Genomic DNA, 21091 nt, shown 5'->3' with positions numbered 1-21091 from the left:
GAGCACCACACACCACAGCCCGGTCACACGCCCCAGCTCTGAGCACCGCACACCCAGGCTCCTGCATGGCACGGGGCTCTGGCTCCTTGTTGGCTGAACAAGATCACAGGGTCACAGACGTTTGGCCACAAAGTGATCACCCTTTGGGTTTGAGGTAACTATGACCCCCTCTGGCCCCAGAGCTGTCATTAGGCTGAACCTTTAATGACTTGAGACCACGTAGGCTTTCAGCTGGGAAGGGGTCTAAACCCTGATGCTGGTTCGGCAGAATAGGGCCCCTGGCCCCAGCCTCCCTGGAGTGGCACAGCCCCAAAGCTGGAGGCCCAGGAGGTGGGCCTGGACCCCAGGCCCCAGGTGACCCAAGGTGGACAGGAGGAGCTGGTGACCTCTGAAGGCAACCACGGCCTCTGTGACCACAGCCCCACGGCCTGGGTGAGCTACAGGCTCCCAGGACCCTCACAGAGACCCTGATGTGTGAGGAATTCCAATGACCCAGGATGGCCGAGAAAACTGGCCTCATGAGCAAGCTGAAAGTGGAGAAGGCAGGTCCTCGCCTGGAGCGAAAACGCTGCCCGAACAGAGGCGGCCTCCCTGCGGCCCAGGCAGAAGCCAGCCTGCTCTGGGGAAAGAACAGGGTCTGGCTACTGGGGCCCAGAAGGCCAAGGAGGGCTTAGCGAGGAGGGGCTGTGGGCTGGACATCCAGGATGACAGCTCTACGTCTGCACAGGTTTCAGAACCACGTAGCTTTCCAACCGTGTAGAGCCACTCAGGGCTGTTGGGGTGTGACTGCCAAGAGGCAGCCGCCATGCCTCCAGAACCACTGCCTCAAAGCCCAGGCTGCCCAGCAGTCAGCAGCCTCTGGCTGGGACCAGTGTTCCCCACACACTGGGGCCCTGCAGCCTCCCTGCAGACGCGGCTCAGGTTGAGGAGGGACCCCCCTCCTCAAGAGCAGTGAGCACCGAGGCCGCGGGTGTGTGAAAGCTCCGGCCCCAGCCCTCCGTCCACCGCAGGGTCGCCTGCCACATGGCCCCTCAGTGGTTCTCAGTGGAACGAAGGGCCCACTATGGCTGGGCGACAGCAGAGGGCCGTTTTTCCCCTGAAGACCTCAGGGGAAGCTTCAGCCCCAGGAATGGTGCTGTGGTACCTTGGGGAGCTTCAGCCCCAGGAATGGTGCTGTGGTAACTCCCAAGACCCACCCCACCCCACGATGCGGCCGTACCTCTGTTTGGAGGGTGCCCGGCTGGCTCTCTTTTCTTCCTCCTCCAGACGTCGGCGCGCCTCCTCCAGCTGGGTTAGGGGGTTGGGAGCTGGGTGGGGTGGCATCGTGGGGTCTTGGATGAAGAGGTGGGAGGGTTGCACGGAGGTCCGGAGCTGAGGGCCGGCCCAGGGGTGCACAGCCCCGGGGCGCTCAAGGGACAAGGGTCTGGAGTTCTCATGGGGCTGTGGCTTCCTTGTCCCTGAGGACCTTGGGGAACAAGAGAACAAGCTGTGGCTGTGGCCAACACCCTGGCCAGGTGGCCGGGTGGGGCTACACCCATCTCATGGGGGCAGCCTCCTTGAGCGGTAGGATGGGATGGGCTACTAGGGCCTGGCCACCAAGACACATGGTCCTCCTCAGACCACACAGTAAACACATCCCAGCTGGGCACAATGGCTCACGCCTGTAATCCCAGCAGTTTGGAAGGCTGAGGCAGGCGGATCACCAGAGGTCGGGAGTGTGAGATCAGCCTAACATGGTGAAACCCCGTCCCTGCTAAATATACAAAAGTAGCCGGGCGCCTGTAATCTCTGCTACTCTGGAGGCCAGGGCCGGGAAATGGCTCGAACTGGGGAACTAGAGGTTATAGTGAGCCGGGATCACGCCACTGCTCTCCGGCCTGGGGGACAGAGTGAGGCTCAGTCTCAGAAAAATAAAGATAACAAAAAACCATCCCTGATTCGCCTGTAATCCCAATACTCTGGGAGGCCAAGGTGGGCGGATCGCCTAAGGTCAGGAGTTCAAGAATAGCCTGGCCAACATGGCGAAACCACGACTCTACTAAAAAAATACAGAAAATTTGCCAGGTGTGGTGGTGGATACCAGTAATTCCAGTTACTCGAGAGGCTGAGGCAGGAGAATTGCTTGAACCTGGGAGGCAGAGATTGCAGTGAGCTGAGATTGCACCACTGTACTCCAGCCTAGGCAAGAGTGAGACTCCATCTCAAAAAAAAAAAAAAAAAAAAAAAAAAAAACTGGCCAGGCACGGTAATCCCAGCACGCTGGGAGGCCGAGGCAGGTGGATCACGTGAGGTCAGGAGTCCAAGACCAGCCTGGCCAACATAGTGAAACCCTGTTTCTACAAAAATACAAAGTTTACTGGGCATGATGTTGGGTACCTGTAATCCCAGCTACTCGGGAGGCTTAGGCAGGAGAATCGTTTGAACCTGGGAGGTGGAGGTTGCAGTGAGTTGAGACTGGCCCACTGTACTCCAGCCTGAGCAACAAGAGCAAAACTCCATCTCAAAAAACAAAAAAGGCAGGGCGCAGTGGCTCACCCATGTAATCCTAGCACTTTGGGAGGCCGAATCACAAGGTCAAGAGATGGAGACATCCTGGCCAACATGGTGAAACGCCATCTCTACTAAAAATACAAAAATTAGCCGGGCGTGGTGGTGCACATGCTGTAGTCCCAGCTACTAGGGAGGCTAAGGCAGGAGAATCGCCTGAACCCAGGAAGCGGAGGTTGCAGTAAGCCGAGGTTGTGCCACTGCACTCCAGCCTGAGCAACACAGTGCAACTCCATCTCAAAAAAAAAAAAATTCCTTCATGGTGACTTTTTTCTTTTTTCGAGACGGAGTTTTGCTCTTGTTGCCCAGGCTGGAGTGCAGTGGCGTGATCTTGGGTCACTGCAATCTCCGCCTCCCGGGTTCAAGCTATTCTCCTGCCTCAACCTCCCTAGTAGCTGTGATTACTGGCACCCACCACCACACATGGCTAACTTTTTGTATTACTTTTTAGTAGAGATGGGGTTTTGCATCCATTAACATTTGCATCCATTTAACAGCTTTACTGGGATATAAATTATATACTAATCTGGGGCCAGGCGCGGTGACTCAAGCCTGTAATCCCAGCACTTTGGGAGGCCGAGACGGGCGGATCACCAGGTCAGGAGATCAAGACCATCCTGGCTAACACTGTGAAACCCCGTCTCTACTAAAAAATACACAAAAAAACTAGCCGGGCGAGGTGGCGGGCGCCTGTAGTCCCAGCTACTCCGGAGGCTGAGGCAGGAGAATGGCGTGAACCCGGGAGGCGGAGCTTGCAGTGAGCTGAGATCCGGCCACTGCACTCCAGCCCCGGCGACAGAGTGAGACTCCGTCTCAAAAAAAAAAAAAAAAAAAAAAAATTATATACTAATCCTAGAGGCCAGAGGCAAGCTCTGAGTCCAAGAGGCTGAGGCTGCAGTGAACTGTGTGACTGCACCACTGCACTTCAGCCAGGGTGACAGAGAGACTCTGTCTCAAGAAGTAAAAAAGTCTTAATGAATAAAAAGCATAAATGTGTTTCAAAGTGGAACGTATTAATACTTATCCTAAAATATGGGACATGCAATATTTAGTATATACAGCTATTTAAAAAAAGGATTCGGCTGGGCGTGGTGGTTCACGCCTGTAATCCCAGCACTCTGGGAGGCCGAGGCGGGTGGATCACCAGAGGTCGGGAGTTCGAGATCAGCCTAACATGGTCACCCCCTCCACCATCTCTACTAAAAATACAAAAATTAGCCGGGTATGGTGGCACATGTCTGTAATCCCAGCTACTCAGGAGGCTGAGGCAGGAGAATTGCTGGAACCCGGGAGGGGGAGGCTGCAGTGAGCCAAGACTGCACCACTGCACTCCAGCCCGGGGGGCCAGCAATTGTCCTGCCTCACCCAAAAAAAAAAAAAAAAAACCCCGGGCGCGGTGGCACAAGCCTGTAATCCCAGCACTTTGGGAGGCCGAGACGGGCGGATCACGAAGTCAGGAGATCGAGACCATCCTGGCTAACCCCGTGAAACCCCGTCTCTACTAAAAATACAAAAACTTAGCTGGGCATGTGGTGGGCACCTATAAGCCCAGCTGCTTGGGAGGCTGAAGCAGGAGAACGGCATGAACCCAGGAGGCAGAGCTTGCAGTGAGCTGAGATTGCGCCACTGCACTCCAGCCTGGGCGACAGAGCGAGACTCTGTCTCAAAAACAAAAAAAAAAGATTCGAAGGCCAGGAGTGGTGACTCTCGTGCCTGTAATTCCAGCATTTTGGGAGGCCAAGGTGGGAGGATCGCTTGAGCCCAAAAGCTTGAGACCCACCTGGGCAACACACTGAGACCCCCATCTCTACAAAAAATGAGCCAGGCATGGTGCTGTGCACCTCCGTTCCCTCAGGAGTCCCAGAAAAACGACGAGCCCGTCCCCATCCCAGGCGGCACCGACGGGGACCCCAAGGCCTCGTGGGACGGGCTTCCAACACAGGCAGAAGCGCCGCGCCCCAGGCGCTCAGCCGCCTCAAAAGTTCTCACCAAGGAATGTGGAGGGAGGTGCACCCTGGCTAGGGTCTGGGTCGGGGTTGGGGGGCAGATGAGGATCTAAGACTGAGAAAGCTGGGGCCACCTACCCACCAGGGCCGACACTTCCCAGCTGACCTGCCTCTGACCACGACGGGAAAGTGGGGGGCACCACCTCCTTGGGGCCCCTGGCCCTCCTGCTGGGTTCCGGGCACGAGTGCAGGCCAAGGAAGCGAGCAGGGGCAACACCAAGACCGGCCTGGTGGGCAGCGGCAGGGGCTGGACCTGTGGTGCCAGGGCCTTGCTCCACGCCATATACGAGGCCTCTGCCCTGCTGGGAGGAGAGTAGTGCTCAGGCTACACAACAGCCTTTCCCAGCCCTCAGCAGGATGGCCAGGTGTGAGCACACAAGGCTTCTCCATGGGTGCCCCAGGAGTGATGGTCAGCGGTGGCCTTCCCAGGTGACTCAGGTCATTCTCATGGGGTCAGACTGGAAATGACCTCCCAAGAGCATCTGTGCTGCCTGTGGGGTGACAGCCATGTTGGCTTCCCTCCCGCTCAGGGCTTCAGGGACAGTCTCTCTCTGGGGACACGAGGTTTTCCTCCTGGAGACGTGGGGCCTCTCTCCCAGGCCCAGGGAGCCTGCTGGAGGGTGCCCAGGAGAGAGCCACAGCGAGAGGGGAAGTGTGAGCCATCAGAGGCGACACTCGCAGCACACACTGAAGCCACACACACTGAAACCGTGCGGAGGCCAGAAGTGGCAAAGCAGGCCCCACGAGGCTGGCTGTGTGTGGGGGGTGCTCACCCGTGGCCGGTCCGGCGGTGCCTGCTGATCTCCTTCTCCCCCTCAATGATCCACTGCATGATCTTCTGGTTCTTCTCTGCATCCTCCGAGGCACCTGGCACCTCCGCGCTGGCGCTCTTCCCCGACTCGGCCTTCTTGGCATTTCTTTTGCATGCTGTGCCCGCCTTCCCACTGCAAAGGCAACAGCAAGAGTGGCGAGTCGCCCTGGCCTCCCGTGGCTGAGAGTGTGCCCCTTCCCTGCCTGTCAGGCCCCCACCCGGCCTCTGTAAGGCTCCCGCGGCGCAGCAGCTGCCTGCTGGCTGTCCTGGTGCTGCCCAGGCTGTTTCCTCTTTAAACACACAGGCGCTCACTGCTCACCCCCTGAAGACTGAGGGTCAGAGTGGGAGCTGGGGTCGGGCTGTGGCCCCTGATCTTCATCTCCCACCTGAGGTCACGGCGTGGACTCCCCTGACCCAGGGTCCAGCCCACTCCCTCCAGCAGAGGGGCTCCTGGCTGTTGCTGGTGGTCCTGGATTTCCTGAGTTTTACAGGGAGGTTCTGGCCTTCAACAGGGACACAGCCTCACCCCGAGCCCCCTCCTCACTGACAGGCACACGCTCACCTGTGCGCCAGGCCATCGCTGGCGTTGGGGGCAGCCCCCACACTCTCTGAGTAGCCTCGGGACTTTGCCCCATGGCTGTGTGGTTCCGGACCCCATGCGAAGCTGCTCTGGGCCCTGCGGGCAGCCTCGGCCTCCACCTGCTCCTTGGGCCGGGCTGTGCTGTGGTGGACGTGGTGGTGCACGTGTCGGTGGTGGTGCAGGCCGGCCGCGTCCAGCTTCACCCCTGACTTGGGCGCATGCTTCCCGTGCCCTGAGGCGGCACTCCCCAGTGCCACCGGCATCTTGGCCACGTGCCCACTGTCCGGGGAGCGGTGGCCAGGCCCAGGTGACTGGCGGCCAGGTGTCCTCAGCACACGCTGTACGTGCTCGTCCAGGATGCTCTCGGGGTTCTCCTCGTGTGCATCCCGGAGCCCGGCACAGCCCACGTCCACACAGCGGGGTGGGAAGTGGTGCCAAGCAGGGGCAGGAGGCAGCTTGTGACACGGCCCTGGGAGCCCTGAGGATGGATCGCCGTCCTCACCTTCCTCCTCCTGTGTGGGGACAAGCAGCACCATCACCTCTCAGCACCAGCTGCACACTTGGGGAAAACAGAAAGCATCAGGCCGGGCCCAGCAGCCCCCAGCGATGCCGTCCCAGCCCAGGGTGGCTGGGAGCCCCTCCCCACCGGTCCTGTCCCTGAGGATGGAGAGGCAGGACGGGGCATAGACACAAGGAGCGGAGACAGCAGGGCCTCAAGAAATGCAGTGTATGTGTCGGCTGTGGGCGGAGCTCTGCAAGGATTGAGTTTAGTTTTATTCCTTTTATGAGACAAGTTCTTGCTCTGTTGCCCAGGCTGGAGAACAGTGGTGTGATCACTGCTCACTGCAGCCTCCGCCTCCCGGGCTCAAGCGATCCTCCCACTTCAGCCTCCAGAACAGCGGTGACCACAGCAGTGCGCCACCGTGCCCGGCTCATTTTTTTGTATTGTGGGAACAGATGGGATTCTCACCATATTGGCCAGGCTGGTCTCGAATGCCTGAGCTCAAGCAATCTGCCTGCCTTGGCCTGTATATATATATATACACACACATATATGTGTATGTATATGTTATACATATATAAGTTACCCCGGCTGGGAGTGCAATGGTGCCATCTTGGCTCACTGCAACCTCTGCCTCCCAGGTTCAAGTGATTCTAATACCTCAGCCTCCCAAGTAGCTGGGACTACCGGTGTGCGCCACCACGCCCAGCTAATTTTTGTATTTTTAGTAGAGACAGGGTTTCACTATGTTGGCCAGGCTGGTTTCGAACTCCTGACCTCGTGATCCACCCGCCTCAGCCTCCCAAAGTGCTGGGATTACAGGCGTGCGCCACCGCGCCCGGCCTCCCCTTATATTTTAATGAGAACCTCGCCTTATACAGAGGGCTCTTGGGCTTTGCACATGCTGTGATGCTGCTTGACGAACTTCCACATTAAGCCAGTGGAGTTTCACTTGATTCTCCGAGTTAATAGGTGGCGAAGCTTATCTGTCAGAGCAAACATCTGATCACTTTAATTCCAAGTTGCATCTCAAATTTATTTTCTCATCTTATTGGACTGACAAACTAAAACAGTGTTGAGTAAATCTGGTATTAATACAAGAGAAAGGGAGGGAACTAAGCTACCATGTATGTACGTATGTATTTATTTAGAGTCAGAGTCTTGCTCTGTCACCCAGGCTGGAGTGCAGTGGCACGATCTTCGCTCACTGCAACCTCCACCTCCCGGGCTCAAGCAATCCTCCTGCCTCAGACTCCTGAGTAGCTGGGATTACAGGAGTGTGACACCACGTCCAGCTAATTTTTTTGAATTTTAGTAGAGTCGGCGTTTCACCATGTTGGCCAGGCTGGTCTCCAATCCTGACCTCAGGTAATCCACCCCCTTGGCCTCCCAAAGTGCTGGGATTAAAGGCGTGGGCCACTGCTCCTGGCCTATTTGTTTTTACTTTTTATTTTTTGAGACGGAGTCTCGCTCTGTCGCCCAGGCTGGAGTGCAGTGGCACCATCTGAGCTCACTGCAACCTCCGTCTCCCGGGTTCACACCATTCTCCTGCCGCAGCCTCCTGAGTAGCTGGGACTACAAGCACCCGCCACCATGCCTGGCTAATTTTTTTTGTATTTTTAGTAGAGACGGGTTTCAACACATTAGCCAGGATAGTCTCAATCGCCTGACCTTGCAATCCGCCTGACTCGGCCTCCCAAAGCGCCAGGATTACAGGCGTGAGCCACCATGCCCGGCCTATTTTTATTTATTTATTTATTTTTATTTGAGACGGAGTTTCGCTCTTGTGGCCCAGGCTGTAGTGCAATGACACAATGTTGGCTCACTGCAGTCTCCACCTCCCAGGTTCAAGTAATTCTCCTGCCTTAGCCTCCTGGGTAGCTAGGATTATAGGCACCCACTACCATGCCCAGCTACATTTTTTATATTTTTAGTAGAGACGGGGTTTTACCATGTTAGCCAGGCCGGTCTCGAACTCCTGACCTCAGGTGATCCAGCCGTCTGGGCCTCCCAAAGTGCTAGGATTACAGGTGTGAGCCACCGCACCTGATCACGGTGGTGCGATGACAGCTCAATGCAGCCTCAACCTCCAGGGCTCAAGCGATCCTCCTGCTTTCAGCCTCCCAAGTAGCTGGGACTACAGGACACCAAGCCTCATTAATTTTTTCTTTTTTCTTTTTTTGTAGAAATGGAGAATCTCACTATGTTGTCCAGTCTGCTCTTAAACTCCTGGCTTCAAGTGATCCTCCCGTCTTGGCCTCTCCAAGTGTTGGGATTACGGATGTGAGTTGCTGTGCCCAGCCTACCTCTGTATTTTAACATAAACAAACCCCAACGTTTAGCACCAAACTCTCACACCTGCAGAAGTGTCCAAACGCAAGTGAACAGGCATGCCCCAGAGCTGGTGTGGGCTTGGCTGTGGGCACCTGCACTGGGGCTGAGGGTGAAATATGGTACTACAGAGGACAGAAAGACGCTGGAGCAGAGCCGGAGGAAAGGCAGGTGGTGGGCATCCCGTGGTGGATGTGGCTATGCTGCCTCCCTTTCCTTGTTTTTGTAGGACTAAAAGGCCTGGGCACTCTGGGGAGAATTCTTAACGGAGGGTCTTCCCAGGGACTAAAAGTGTTTCAAGTTTTGATGCTGTTTGCCACCTCGGTCGAGGTCTGCATTGGCAGGAATTCCATCATGGGGCTATGAAATGTTACCGATTAACTTAACCGTTCAGCTAATGGTTTTCCTTTTCTTCTTTGTACTTTAATTTGCCAAATTTTACAATGAAAATAGGGTTTTAAAAAATCTAGAGTTCAGCCGGGCGCGGTGGCTCATGCCTGTAATCCCAGCACTTTGGGAGGCCGAGGCGGGCGGATCATGAGGTCAGGAGATCGAGACCATCATGGCTAACACGGTGAAACCCCGTCTCTACTAAAAATACAAAAAATTAGCCAGGCATGGTGGCAGGCGCTTGTAGTCCCAGCTATAGGAAGTCTGAGGCAGAAGAATGGTGAGAGGCAGAGCTTCCAGAGAGTTGAGATGACGCCACTGCACTCTAGCCTGGGTGACAGTGCGAGACTCTGTCAAAAAAAAAAAAAAGAATCTGGGCCAGGCGCGGTGGCTCAAGCCTGTAATCCCAGCACTTTGGGAGGCCGAGACGGGCGGATCACGAGGTCAGGAGATCGAGACCATCCTGGCTAACACGGTGAAACCCCGACTCTACTAAAAACACAAAAAAATTAGCCGGGCGTGGTGGCGGGTGCCTGTAGTCCCAGCTACTCAGGAGGCTGAGGCAGGAGAATGGCATGAACCCGAGAGGCCGAGAGGCGGAGCTTGCAACGAGTCGAGATGGCGCCACTGTACTCCAGCCTGGGTGACAGAGCAAGACTCTGTCTCGAAAAAAAAAAAAACAAAGAAAAACAAAAATCTGGAGTTATTCCTTTTAGGGAAAGACCACCACTCCCAGGCCCTGGTGGTGCTGGGACAGAGCCAGGACTCTGCCGTGCTCCCTGTTGCTGGGACAGAGCCAGGACTCCATCGGGTGGGGAAGCCTTGAGAGTCGGAGGTGAGAGCCACACACTCAGCACCTGTGGCTACACCTGCCTTTAACATGTCCTGCCCAAGGCTGGGCGCGGTGGCTCATGCCTGAAATCCCAGTGCTTAGGGAAGCTGAGGTAGGAGGATCACTTGAGGCCAGGAGTTCAAGACCAGTGTGGGCAATACAGCAAGATTCCATCTCTACAAAAATTTTTTTTAAAAAAGTCTCACTCAAAATGTGGACCTGTCCTACCAGAAGCACACACTGTGAATGGGTCAGGGCACAAAGACCAGCAGAAAATTACAGAGGCCAACACGGCAGCAACACAGCAAAGGCTTCCTTTCCTACGTTTCTTTTGTGAGCACGTTTGTTTAAGGTCTGCTAACCTTCCTTCACCTGCCACCCAAATGATGATGCTGACATCACAGCCCGTGGACCCAGGTGTGGCCTGCTGACGTTTCCGTATTCGTGGCAACTCTGTTCCCCATGTTTGGTTTTCAGACAACAGCCCAGTAAGGCCCCCAGGCAGGCCCCAACGCCGCTGACCTCACGTGTGCACAGCCAGCCTTCTCAGGGCCACCACCCTCACGTGCGCACAGCCAGCCTCCCCAGGGCCACCCCAGGAAGCAAGGGAGCTGCTCCAGTGACCACCAGGTCTGCAAGGTGAGGCCTCACTCACCGCCACAGCAACCACGTGGCACTGATGCTGGTCCTGCCAGCCCTGGCTAGGTTCAGGATCTTGGAGGACAAACTCCCTGAGTCCTTTCTTTGGGGGGCTGTGGAGAAGGTGAACTCGGCACCTGCAGAGCCCTGGAGCTGGCAGCACCCACACCTGTGCCCTACCCAGATGAGAGTGACCCTGAGACCCAGGGCCAGGGGACACAAGAGGATGCAGCTCCACATGGTGGCAACACAATTCACTGAGGAGAAAAAAAATTGACGTGTGCGTGTGAGACATTTTCACACAAACGCCTTCATGGAGAGCTCCACGACCTGCAGCAACCACACCTGGTCCCCGCCATGAATTTCAGATACTCATGGAGCTGTGTAAGGTCTTCCCGCCATCTCAACACAGTGCCTGGCGCTCGGTTTCCAAGCTGGGTAGCACCAGTTGCACCCTGCGTCCACCCTCATGGTGGCATCTCCAGGCTTCAGGACACAGCTCACCCGGGTTGTGGATGGGTGCACCAAGGGGTCTCCTGTGGTCTGAGGAGAGCTGAGGGTCTGCATTTTACATCAAGAATCAGGTGAATGAAAATGCTCAGAAGCATAAACGTTTTTCTTTTTTTTTTTTTTTTGAGACGGAGTCTCGCTCTGTCTCCTGGGCTGGAGTGCAGTGGCCGGACCTCAGCTCGCTGCAAGCTCCGCCTCCCGGGTTCCCGCCATTCTCCTGCCTCAGCCTCCCGAGTAGCTGGGACTACAGGCGCCGCCACCTCGCCCGGCTAGCTTTTTGTATTTTTTAGTAGAGACGGGGTTTCACCGGGTTAGCCAGGATGGTCTCGATCTCCTGACCTCGTGATCCGCCCGTCTCAGCCTCCCAAAGTGCTGGGATTACAGGCTTGAGCCACTGCGCCCGGCCAGCGTATACGTTTTCTAAGTATTCATATTCACGAATAGTGAAAGGAGAATGAAGGGCCCCCACTCGATGGCGCCCATTTACCTCCCACAGGAATTAATCTGACTAAGAGAAAAGCAACGTTTTTTTTTGTTTGTTTTTTGAGGCAGGTTGCTCTGTCACCCAGGCTGGAGTGCAGCGGCACAGCCTCGGCTCACTGTAGCTCAAGTGATCCTCCCACCTCAGCTTCCTGAATACCTGGGACCACAGGTGTGTGCTACTGTGCCCGGCTAATTTTGAAATTTTTTCTAGAGACAGGAATTTGCCACGTTGCCCAGGCTGGGTTCAAACTCCTGGGCTCAAGTGCTTCACTCGCCTCAGCCCCCCACAGTGTTGGGGTCACCGGTGTGCTCTGCCTGCCCAGCCCACAAGGGCAGCTCCGCAAGTGAGACATCCAGGTACCAAGGGGTCTCCAGAGAAACCCCAGGCGGCCTGCGCACTGCGAGGAGCGCACACTGGGGTGGAGCCACAGAAGTTTGCGCCATTTGCAGCGGGGAGGAGCCTGGCCCCGCCTCTTCCTGGTGGAACCTGGGATTCAGTTTGCCAGGCCGGAAGCACACTGGCAGAACGCCGGCTCTGTGGAAGTTTTTTTTTTTTGAGGTAGAGTTTCACTCTTGTCACCCAGGCTGGACTACAGTGGCTCAATCTCGGCACACAAGCCTCCACCTCCCAGGTTCAAGCGATTCTCCAGCCTCAGCCTCCTGAGTAGTTGGGATTACAGGTGCCTGCCACCCCACCGAGCTAATTTTTGTATTTTTCATTAGAGATGGTGTTTCGCCATGTTGGCCAGGCTGGTCCGGAACTCCTGACCTCGGGTGATCCGCCCGCCTCAGCCTCCCAGAGTGCTGGGATTACAGGTGTGCGTCACCGCGCCTGCCTGTTTCCCTTTTTACCTTTTCACCCAATAAACTCTGTCCTTCTCACCCTTCAAACTGTCTGTGAGCCTAATTTTTCGTGGCCATGTGAAAGGCACCTGTCTTTAGCTGAACTAAGCAGAGTCCTACAACACAAGTGCCTAGAAGCCCGTGCACCACGGCCCTCTGGAACCAAGAGTGACCAGGCGGTGGTGGAACTTCTCAGGCCTCGCAGCCCCTGAGCGCAAGTAGGAAAAACTTCTGCGTGCCACTAGCCCTTCCCGCTCTGCACATGCTCATCCCACTCGCCGGCCTCATGGGGTGAAGACGTTGAGATCACCTGCTGCAGCCTCAGCTTGTGGCCCTGCTACCCACGAAGGACCAGGTACAGCCGGCAGCTGTGTCACCCCCGGCCCTTCAGTGCGGGTGACCAAGGTGTGTCTCTGGGCCTCTGAGGGTGGGACGGGGCCTCTGGACATCCCATCCTGAGCTGGGGCTCGGCTGCAGGAAAGGGGCATGGGGGATCCAGCAGGGAGGCCTCATGGGTCAGCAGGCCTCGGCCAGCCCTGGGCATCCCCGCAAGGAATCGGGGCCAAAGCTGTCCTGAACATCAGGACATCCCCGCTGTGAAAGAAGAGCAGGACACCACCGAGGCCCACTCACCATGCGCACGCGCTTCAGCCGCTCCTCCAGCTTCTCCTCGGCCTCCCGTGTGCGCTGCACGGCCTCCAGGCGGTGGATGAGCTCCTCGGCGAACTTCTGAGGTTCCACACGGACCTCCTTCGGCACCCGGTACGTGCGCTGCGAGGGAGAGGACTGTGAGGCGTGGGGATTGTGAGGTCACTGCCAAAACATTTCTTTGTGAAGGGAAAGAGCGTGTGCTAGCTCCGTTGTATTTTATTTTTTTATTTTTTTGAGATGAACTCTCACTCTGTCGCCTAGGCTGGAGTGCAATGGCACGATCTCAGCTCACTGCAACCTCTGCTTCCCGGATTCAAGCGATTCTCCTGCCTCAGTCTCCCAAGTAGCTGAGACTACAGGTGCCCGCCACCACGCCTGGCTAATTTTTCTATTCTTAGTAGGGATGAGGTTTCATTATGTTGGCCAGGCTGGTCGCCAACTCCTGACCTCAGGTGATCCACCTGCCTCAGCCTCCCAAAGTGTTGGGATTACAGGTGTAAGCCACCAGGCCCAGCCTTTGTTGTATTTTATTTTATTTTATTTTATTTATTTATTTATTTTTTTTGAGACGGAGTCTGGCTCTGTCGCCTGGGCTGGAGTACAGTGGCCGGATCTCAGCTCACTGCAAGCGCCGCCTCCCGGGTTCCCGCCATTCTCCTGCCTCAGCCTCCTGAGTAGCTGGGACTACAGGCGCCCGCCACCTCGCCCGGCTAGTTTTTTGTATGTTTTAGTAGAGACGGGGTTTCACTGTGTTAGCCAGGATGGTCTCGATCTCCTGACCTCGTGATCCGCCCGTCTCGGCCTCCCAAAGTGCTGGGATTACAGGCTTGAGCCACCGCGCCCGGCCTTTGTTGTATTTTAAAGCAAGAGTTTACTTTTTCCTCCTTTCAGTTGGGAATCAACTCCCTCACAGCCCCCTTTTCCTGTCCGGCTAGTCTGTCCGTCATTCCCCCACGGACCCAGGAGACAGGGTTGCTTCTTTCCAGCATCTCCCCACTACCAGATCAAGAGGCCTGAGCAGGGCAGCTTCAGGACACACAGCCAGCGCTCCCCATCCGCTTCACAGAAACACTCGAGGAGACGCCCGCAGCGGCTGTGCGCAGAAGACCTCCAAGGCCCCAGGGCAAGGAAGGACACACAGGATTTGGAGGACAGGGGAGGTCTGGGAAAGGCGGGCTTTCCTTTTTAAAAGAATGTAAAGGCCATTCTTTACATTATAGTAAAGAATATATATAGAATATATAGGCTCGGCCAGGCGCGGTGGCTCACGCCTGTAATCCCAGTACTTTGGGAGGCCGAGGCGGGCAGATCACGAGGTCAGGAGATCGAGACCATCCTGGCTAACACGGTGAAACCCCGTCTCTACTAAAAATGCAAAAAAAATTAGCCAGGCGCGGTGCTGGGCGCCTGTAGTCCCAGATACTCGGGAGGCTGAGGCAGGAGAATGGCGTGAAACCGGGAGGCGGAGCTTGCAGTGAGCCCAGATCGCACCACTGCACTCCAGCCTGGGCAACTGAGCGAGACTCTGTCTCAAAAAAAAAAAAAAAAGAATATATAGGCTCATGCCTACAGTCACAGCATTTTGGGAAGTAGAGGTGAGCAGATTACTTGAGGTCAAAAATTAGAGACCAGCCTGGCCAACAAAGTGAGACCTCATCTCTACAAAAAAAAATTTTGTTTTAATTAGCCAGGTGTGGTGGCACCTGTGGTCCCGACTACTTGGGAGGCTGAGGTAGGAGGATTGCTCAAGCCCTGGGAGATCAAGGCTGCAGTGAGCCGAGATCACGCCACTGCCCTGCAGCCTGGGTGAGAGAGTGAGACCCCATCTCAAAATAATAATAACAACAACAATATATCTGCAATGTATTTTACAGTAATGCACCATATAGCTTTTTAAAAAAATAGAGATGGGGGTCTTGCTTCCCAGGCTGGCCTCGAACTCCCCCCACCTTGGCCTCCCAAGGCACTGGATTACAGGTGTGAGCCACCACGCCTGGCCCTGTGTAACTTTTGAGGGTACTTCATTTTAAATTTCAAACTTCAAAACAGCTGCAAAAATAGAACAAGGAATTCCTGTCCACCTTCACCCAGATTCCCCAAGGGCTGACATTCTGCCATAAGTACTTTTATCATCCTCGCACCGGCAGGCACACACACATGCCCACACACCGGCGCACACACACATAGAGGCACACACACATACAGGCATGCTCACTGCTCTGAACCAGTTAAGAGTGTATTTAACAAAAGCAAGGTCACTCTCATACCTAACCACAGTACAAATATGGATCATTAAAAAAACTAACCCTGATACAGTAACATCATGTGGCAGATCTTATTCCAATTTTGCCAGCTGCTCCAATAACATCCTTCACGGCAAAACATGCTTTAAAATCCAGGCCACCAGTGTCTAAGCCGTGGAGGGATGGAGCCAGGGACAGCTCCCCTGTGACTGCGAGCAGGGTGGCAGCCGGGAGGTGGGACCCTGCGTGTGTGTGGCCTTCCTGCCCTTCTGCCATGGGCTCTGGTGCAGTCCTGGCTCTGCGCATCCGTTTCTCATCTACACAATGAGAGTAGAAACAGCACCTAACCCTCAGAAGGATGGGGTGAGACGGGACATGGAAGCTACACAAAGGGCCTCCTCCAGGCTCAGATGCTCCACAGTAGACGGGGCTCAGAGAGAGGCTGGCCCTGGAGCCACAGGCTTCACTTCAGGGAACATAGGAGTACAAAGGGGGCAAGGGCACGCCCAGGGCACTGGGTGATGTCTCAGAGCCGGGAGAAGTCACTGCTGGAGTCTGGGCTGTGCCCAGTGTCGGGAAGGGGTCTGTCCTGGAGCCAAGGATGAATATCCAGTGCTTCTAGAAGATGAGGAGGAAGGCTGGGGCTGGCACCACTAGGGACATGGGCCAGTGTGTCCAGATGTGTGGGCAGCAGGGCATCCATACAGATGGCAAGTAACTAACAAGCCACCCTTTCCCGCTGCAGCCGGGGCGGAGGCTGGGTGGCCATGCTGGCTTTTCCGTGCCCAGTGCTGGGCAAGGCGCAGATGCGGGAGTGGCACACACAGGACTGGGAGCTGCCAGCACTGCAGGGACCACAGTTGCTGTGTCTGCATATAGCCAGAGGCACAGACAGGAGCACTCATGGTCTGAATAGTCAGCACCACAGATACCAAGAGCAGGACGAAAAGCCCATCGTCAGGCCCAGAGAGCAGCACGGCTGAGGGACCAAGAGGAGTGCTCAGGCCGCCACGCGAGCTCCATAAAAAGACTCCAAGGGGGGCTGGGCGCGGTGGCTCAGGCCTGTAATCCCAGCACTTTGGGAGGTCAGGAGATCGAGACGATCGTGGCTAACACGGTGAAACCCCGTCTCTACTAAAAATACAAAAACATTAGCCAGGCGAGGTGGTGGGTGCCTGTAGTCCCAGCTACTCAGGAGGCTGAGGCAGGAGAATGGCGTGAACCCGGGAGGCGGAGCTTGCAGTGAGCCGAGATCACACCACTGCACTCCAGCCCGGGCGACAGAGCGAGACTCCGTCTCAAAAAATAAATAAATAAATAAAAATAAAAAATAAGACTCCAGAGAGCAGCACAGCTGAGGGGCCAAGAGGAGCCCTCAGGCCGCCACGCAAGTTCCATAAAAAGACTCCAGGTGGCCCTGCAGGCTGCGTCACCACAGTTCTGAGAACAGCAAAACTGTCAGAGTCATCACATTTACAGAGAATGGCAACCTCTCCAGCTTTGGAGGAACAGAAAAAAATACCATAAAGGAAAAAACCAAGTAAACGAAAACATGAAACTTTCGAGTAATGACAAAGGCCAAAGATCACCAGGGATTCTGGGACCAGACGCGGTGAAGCCACGCCCCCAACCTTCTGGCACCAGGGACCAGTTTTGTGGAAGACAATTTTTCCACGGACAGCTGGTGGAGGGCGGTTTCGGGATGAGCCTGCTCCACCTCTCATGGTCAGGTGTTAAAAAGTCTCACACGGGGCCGGGCGCGGTGGCTCAAGCCTGTAATCCCAGCACTTTGGGAGGCCGAGACGGGCGGATCACGAGGTCAGGAGATCAAGACCATCCTGGCTAACACAGTGAAACCCCGTCTCTACTAAAAAATACAAAAAACTAGCCGGGCGAGGTGGCGGCGCCTGTAGTCCCAGCTACTCGGGAGGCTGAGGCAGGAGAATGGCGCAAACCCGGGAGACGGAGCTTGCAGTGAGCTGAGATCTGGCCACTGTACTCCAGCCTGGGCGACAGAGACTCCGTCTCAAAAAAAAAAAAAAAAAAAAAATTCTCCCACGGGGCATGCAGCCTGGGCATCCATGGGTGCAGCCACAACAGGGTTCTGCTCCTATGAGCATCTAAGCTGTTCCCATCCTGCTGTCCCTGCTGCAGAGCCATGGACCCACCAGAGAAACAGCATAGCTTTCGCAAAAGCAAGGCCCTCAACAGAGCAGAAGCGGGCGGTGCAGCCACGGCACGTCCTGCTAGCCCATCGGCTTTCTGGGCCTCCCCGCCTCGGCTCCCCACCATCCTCAGGTCCAATTTCCCAGTAGCAGCAGGGAGCAGGCCCCCGGCCGCTGTGCTCGTGATGTGCATTTCTCACTTGGGTCTCTGGCTGGGACTGCCCACCGAAGGTTCCAACCACAGCCCCGCCTGACGGGCCACATGGACTTGATCCAGGTTCCTACGGAGCCTCTGATGAGGTCGTTTGCTGCAGGCTGCTCACACAGAAATGCACGACGGCCCCCACCCCACCACACAAGGGCCCCCTGGTGGTGCGGCATGTGGCAGGGCCTGCTCCTGACTGTGCCTGTCGCTTCTGATGGCTTCATCTTCCCGGTGACTCAACTGTGACCCTCCAGGACCTGAGGGCTCTGTGCTTCCCTCGGTTCTGGAAGGTTCTGATGACACCAGGGACTTGCCATCGGCCTCCTCTTTTCTCTGTGTTGCATCCTGAGAGGTCTTTCCAGGTCCACGTTCCAGGCGCCAGCGCACTCCTCAGCTGTTGTCCTTCCTGACCCTTCCAAGGGGAGGTTGTCTGCCTGATGCCCCCTCATCCAGAGTCCGTGACGTGCACTTTCTACACAGGAAGACTCTGACCAGCACCCCAAAACTGGGGCGCCCCTGTGGACAGAAGCCTTCCACAGGCCTCAGCCCACTCAAGCCCCATCCTCAGGGGCACACAGGGCTGGCCTGGGCCTGTGGTCGCTCAGCTGTCTTGTCTCTTGGGCCTCCTTCATCAGGGCGGCTCTGCGGGTTCTGGACGTTTGGGAACTGTGACTTGAAAATCAGAGGCCGGTGGCTGTGCAGGAGCCCTCGACTTGGGCTGTGACCTCATCATAGCTTTGGGCTGTGCCTGGCAGGCAGGGCCCCAGATCTTCCAGAGCACAGGCACACACGCACGCACCCACACATGGCCTACAATGTCATCCGCTTTTTGTTAAGTAGACACCATGAGCGCCTAGTTTTAGCCAAACCTGAGTCAAGGGTTAGCTGGCATCTTCTCAGAAGTGAGAACAAACCAACATCCTTTCTTTTCAACCATAAAGAAATTCCTGACTTGGAAACTGATGTCTGCAGAAAAGCTAAAAGGCTAAGAAATCCTGACCAAGATTTCAATGTCAATGTTGTCAGTGCTCCCAAAATGCCTACTTCCCTGCACAGACACTCAGATGTTCACGTGGTTCACCTTCAGACACCACAGCTAACAGTGGGTTGAGAACAACCCACAGCTGAGACTGGGTGCGGTGGCTCAAGCCTGTAATCCCAGCCCTTTGGGAGGCCAAGATGGGCGGATCACGAGGTCAGGAGATTGAGATCACCCTGGCTAATACGATGAAACCCCATCCCTACTAAAAATACAAAAAAAGCAGCCAGGCGTGGTGGCGGGCACCTGTAGTCCCAGCTACTTGGGAGGTTAAGGCAGGAGAATGACGTGAACTCAGGAGGCAGAGCTTGCAGTGAGAGCAAAACTACCATCTCAAAAAAAAAAAAAACAAAATAAAAAACAAAAAAAACCACCGCTTTTCTCATCTTCCCATAAACATCCTTCCTGTTCAGTCAACCCCTCAAAATAAGGACAGATCATTCATCTATTCATCAACACAGGAGTGCTCTGGAGACAGAGTCAGGCTGTGCTGGGCTCCAACCGGCACTCAGCTCTGTGACCTGATGCCCAGCCAAGCCCCCATGCCCGAGACTGGGCAAAGGCACCATTATTCTATCCAACAGCGAAAGCCGAGGCAGCTTTAAAATCAAGACATTCACCCAGAGGTGACCCTCGTTCAGCCACAAAAACACCAAGCTCTCCCCAAGCGCTGTGCAGGGGCCAGGTCTAGGCTCTGATCATGAGAAAGGCTCCGAGTTCGTCCCTGGAGGGGAAGCACCCAACGTCACAAGGCAAGACACTTCCTACCAGCGGGGAGGCTGTGGCCTCGGGGCTTGGGGGCCTCTGGGCCCGAAATGCTGCCTGAGACTTGATGTCCCCGGCCACCCTCAGGGACTGGCCACGTACAGATGTTTCCGGGATCACACGCTCACGCCTAGAGGTAAGCCCGGCTCGTGGGAAGACTGGCAAATGCCTTTCCCGCGCGCCAGTTCACCAGGCCCACGCTGAGCGGGGAGGATGACGGGCTGAGGGCCGCAGAACCAGTACTTACGGGAATGTGAGGTAGGGGCACCCGCCCGTTGACCTGCACGCTCTCCTGCATCTCCCTGCGGTGCTGCTTACGGATCCTGTAGGGAGGGATCCCATCCCTGTCCAGGAGAAAGAGGCAGCCGTTAACTCAGAGAGGAGCAGGAGGGCCAGCACCGTGCCAGTAGGGCTGCCGGCCCCGGCCGCCAGTCAGCAGGCAATGGTGACGACACCCGTGAGCCACCACTGAGACACGTGCACACGGGTGATGCAGGCACCCACATGTGCAGGGGAACACGTGCACACTCACGTACACACGAAGGTTCACATGTGACGGTAAAGCCCAGGTGTCCAGACACGCACCCTCCCAGCTGGTGTTTACTGGGCACCTCCATAAAGCCTCCTTGTGCCTGCCTGTTCTTTAGGGCCCGACAGCTAAGAGTGCTTTCTACACTTTTAAAGGGTAGGGGAAGAATCTGTGACAGGGACTGCGTGTGGCTGCAAAGTCTCACATATTCACTGCCAGCCCTGCACGGGAAACGTTTGCTGGTCCCTGCTTGTGGCCTAGACCATGGTGCAGTGTGCCTGCCTTGGAAGGCATTGCTAAATGGACCAAAAACATTTCAGGGTTTGCACAGTGGGCAGCCAGGACAATCAGCGCCCCACGGAAACATAAGAGATGCCAAGGCTGCACACTCTGCTTCTCTCCAGGAGCTGGCAGGGCAGTGTGGTCTCTGAGGGAGGCACAAGGTAGCTCTTTCGCAACAGGTTTTTTTTTTTTTTTGAGACGGAGTCTCTCGCTCTATTGCCCAGGCTGGAGTACGGTGGCCGGATCTCAGCTCACTGCAAGCTCTGCCTCCCAGGATCACGCCATTCTCCTGTCTCAGTCTCCCGAGTAGCTGGGACTACAGGCGCCCGCCACCTCGCCCGGCTAGTTTTTTGTATTTTCAGTAGAGATGGTGTTTCACTGTGTTACCCAGGATGGTCTTGATCTCCTGACCTCGTGATCCGCCCGCCTCCGCCTCCCAAAGTGCTGGGATGACAGGCGTGAGCAGCCCAGGCCCACAACACGTTTTCTTTATGAACCCTTTAGAAGATCATAAAAAACACGTAAGTCAAATTATACATGGTCTGGGCCGGGCGCGGTGGCTCAAGCCTGTAATCCCAGTACTTTGGGAGGCCGAGACGGGCGGATCACGAGGTCAGGAGATCGAGACCATCCTGGCTAACACGGTGAAACCCCGTCTCTACTAAAAAATACAAAAAACTAGCCTCCCGAGTAGCTGGGACTACAGGCGCCCGCCACGTCGCCCGGCTAGTTTTTTGT

At 55.8% G+C, this 21091-nt stretch overlaps 1 protein-coding gene across 1 annotated transcript in view; it reads right to left on the bottom strand.

The window, feature by feature from the left end:
- The window catches only part of AXIN1 (axin 1), a 55066-nt gene that overhangs the window by 4807 nt on the left and 29168 nt on the right, over window positions 1-21091 (bottom strand). The window contains exons 11-15 of the mRNA XM_026447539.1: window positions 19790-19886; window positions 13108-13245; window positions 5927-6456; window positions 5327-5497; window positions 1220-1465 (exon numbers count right to left, since the gene is read on the bottom strand). Coding sequence (XP_026303324.1) covers window positions 1220-1465; window positions 5327-5497; window positions 5927-6456; window positions 13108-13245; window positions 19790-19886 — 1182 coding nt within the window. The remainder of the gene's footprint in view (window positions 1-1219; window positions 1466-5326; window positions 5498-5926; window positions 6457-13107; window positions 13246-19789; window positions 19887-21091) is intronic.

The sequence above is a fragment of the Piliocolobus tephrosceles genome, chromosome 17 (assembly GCF_002776525.5).
Source record: "Piliocolobus tephrosceles isolate RC106 chromosome 17, ASM277652v3, whole genome shotgun sequence".
Taxonomy (NCBI): Eukaryota; Metazoa; Chordata; class Mammalia; order Primates; family Cercopithecidae; genus Piliocolobus; species Piliocolobus tephrosceles.
The sequence above is the reverse complement of the archived record's forward strand: the minus strand, read 5'-3'. Positions and strand labels throughout refer to the sequence as shown.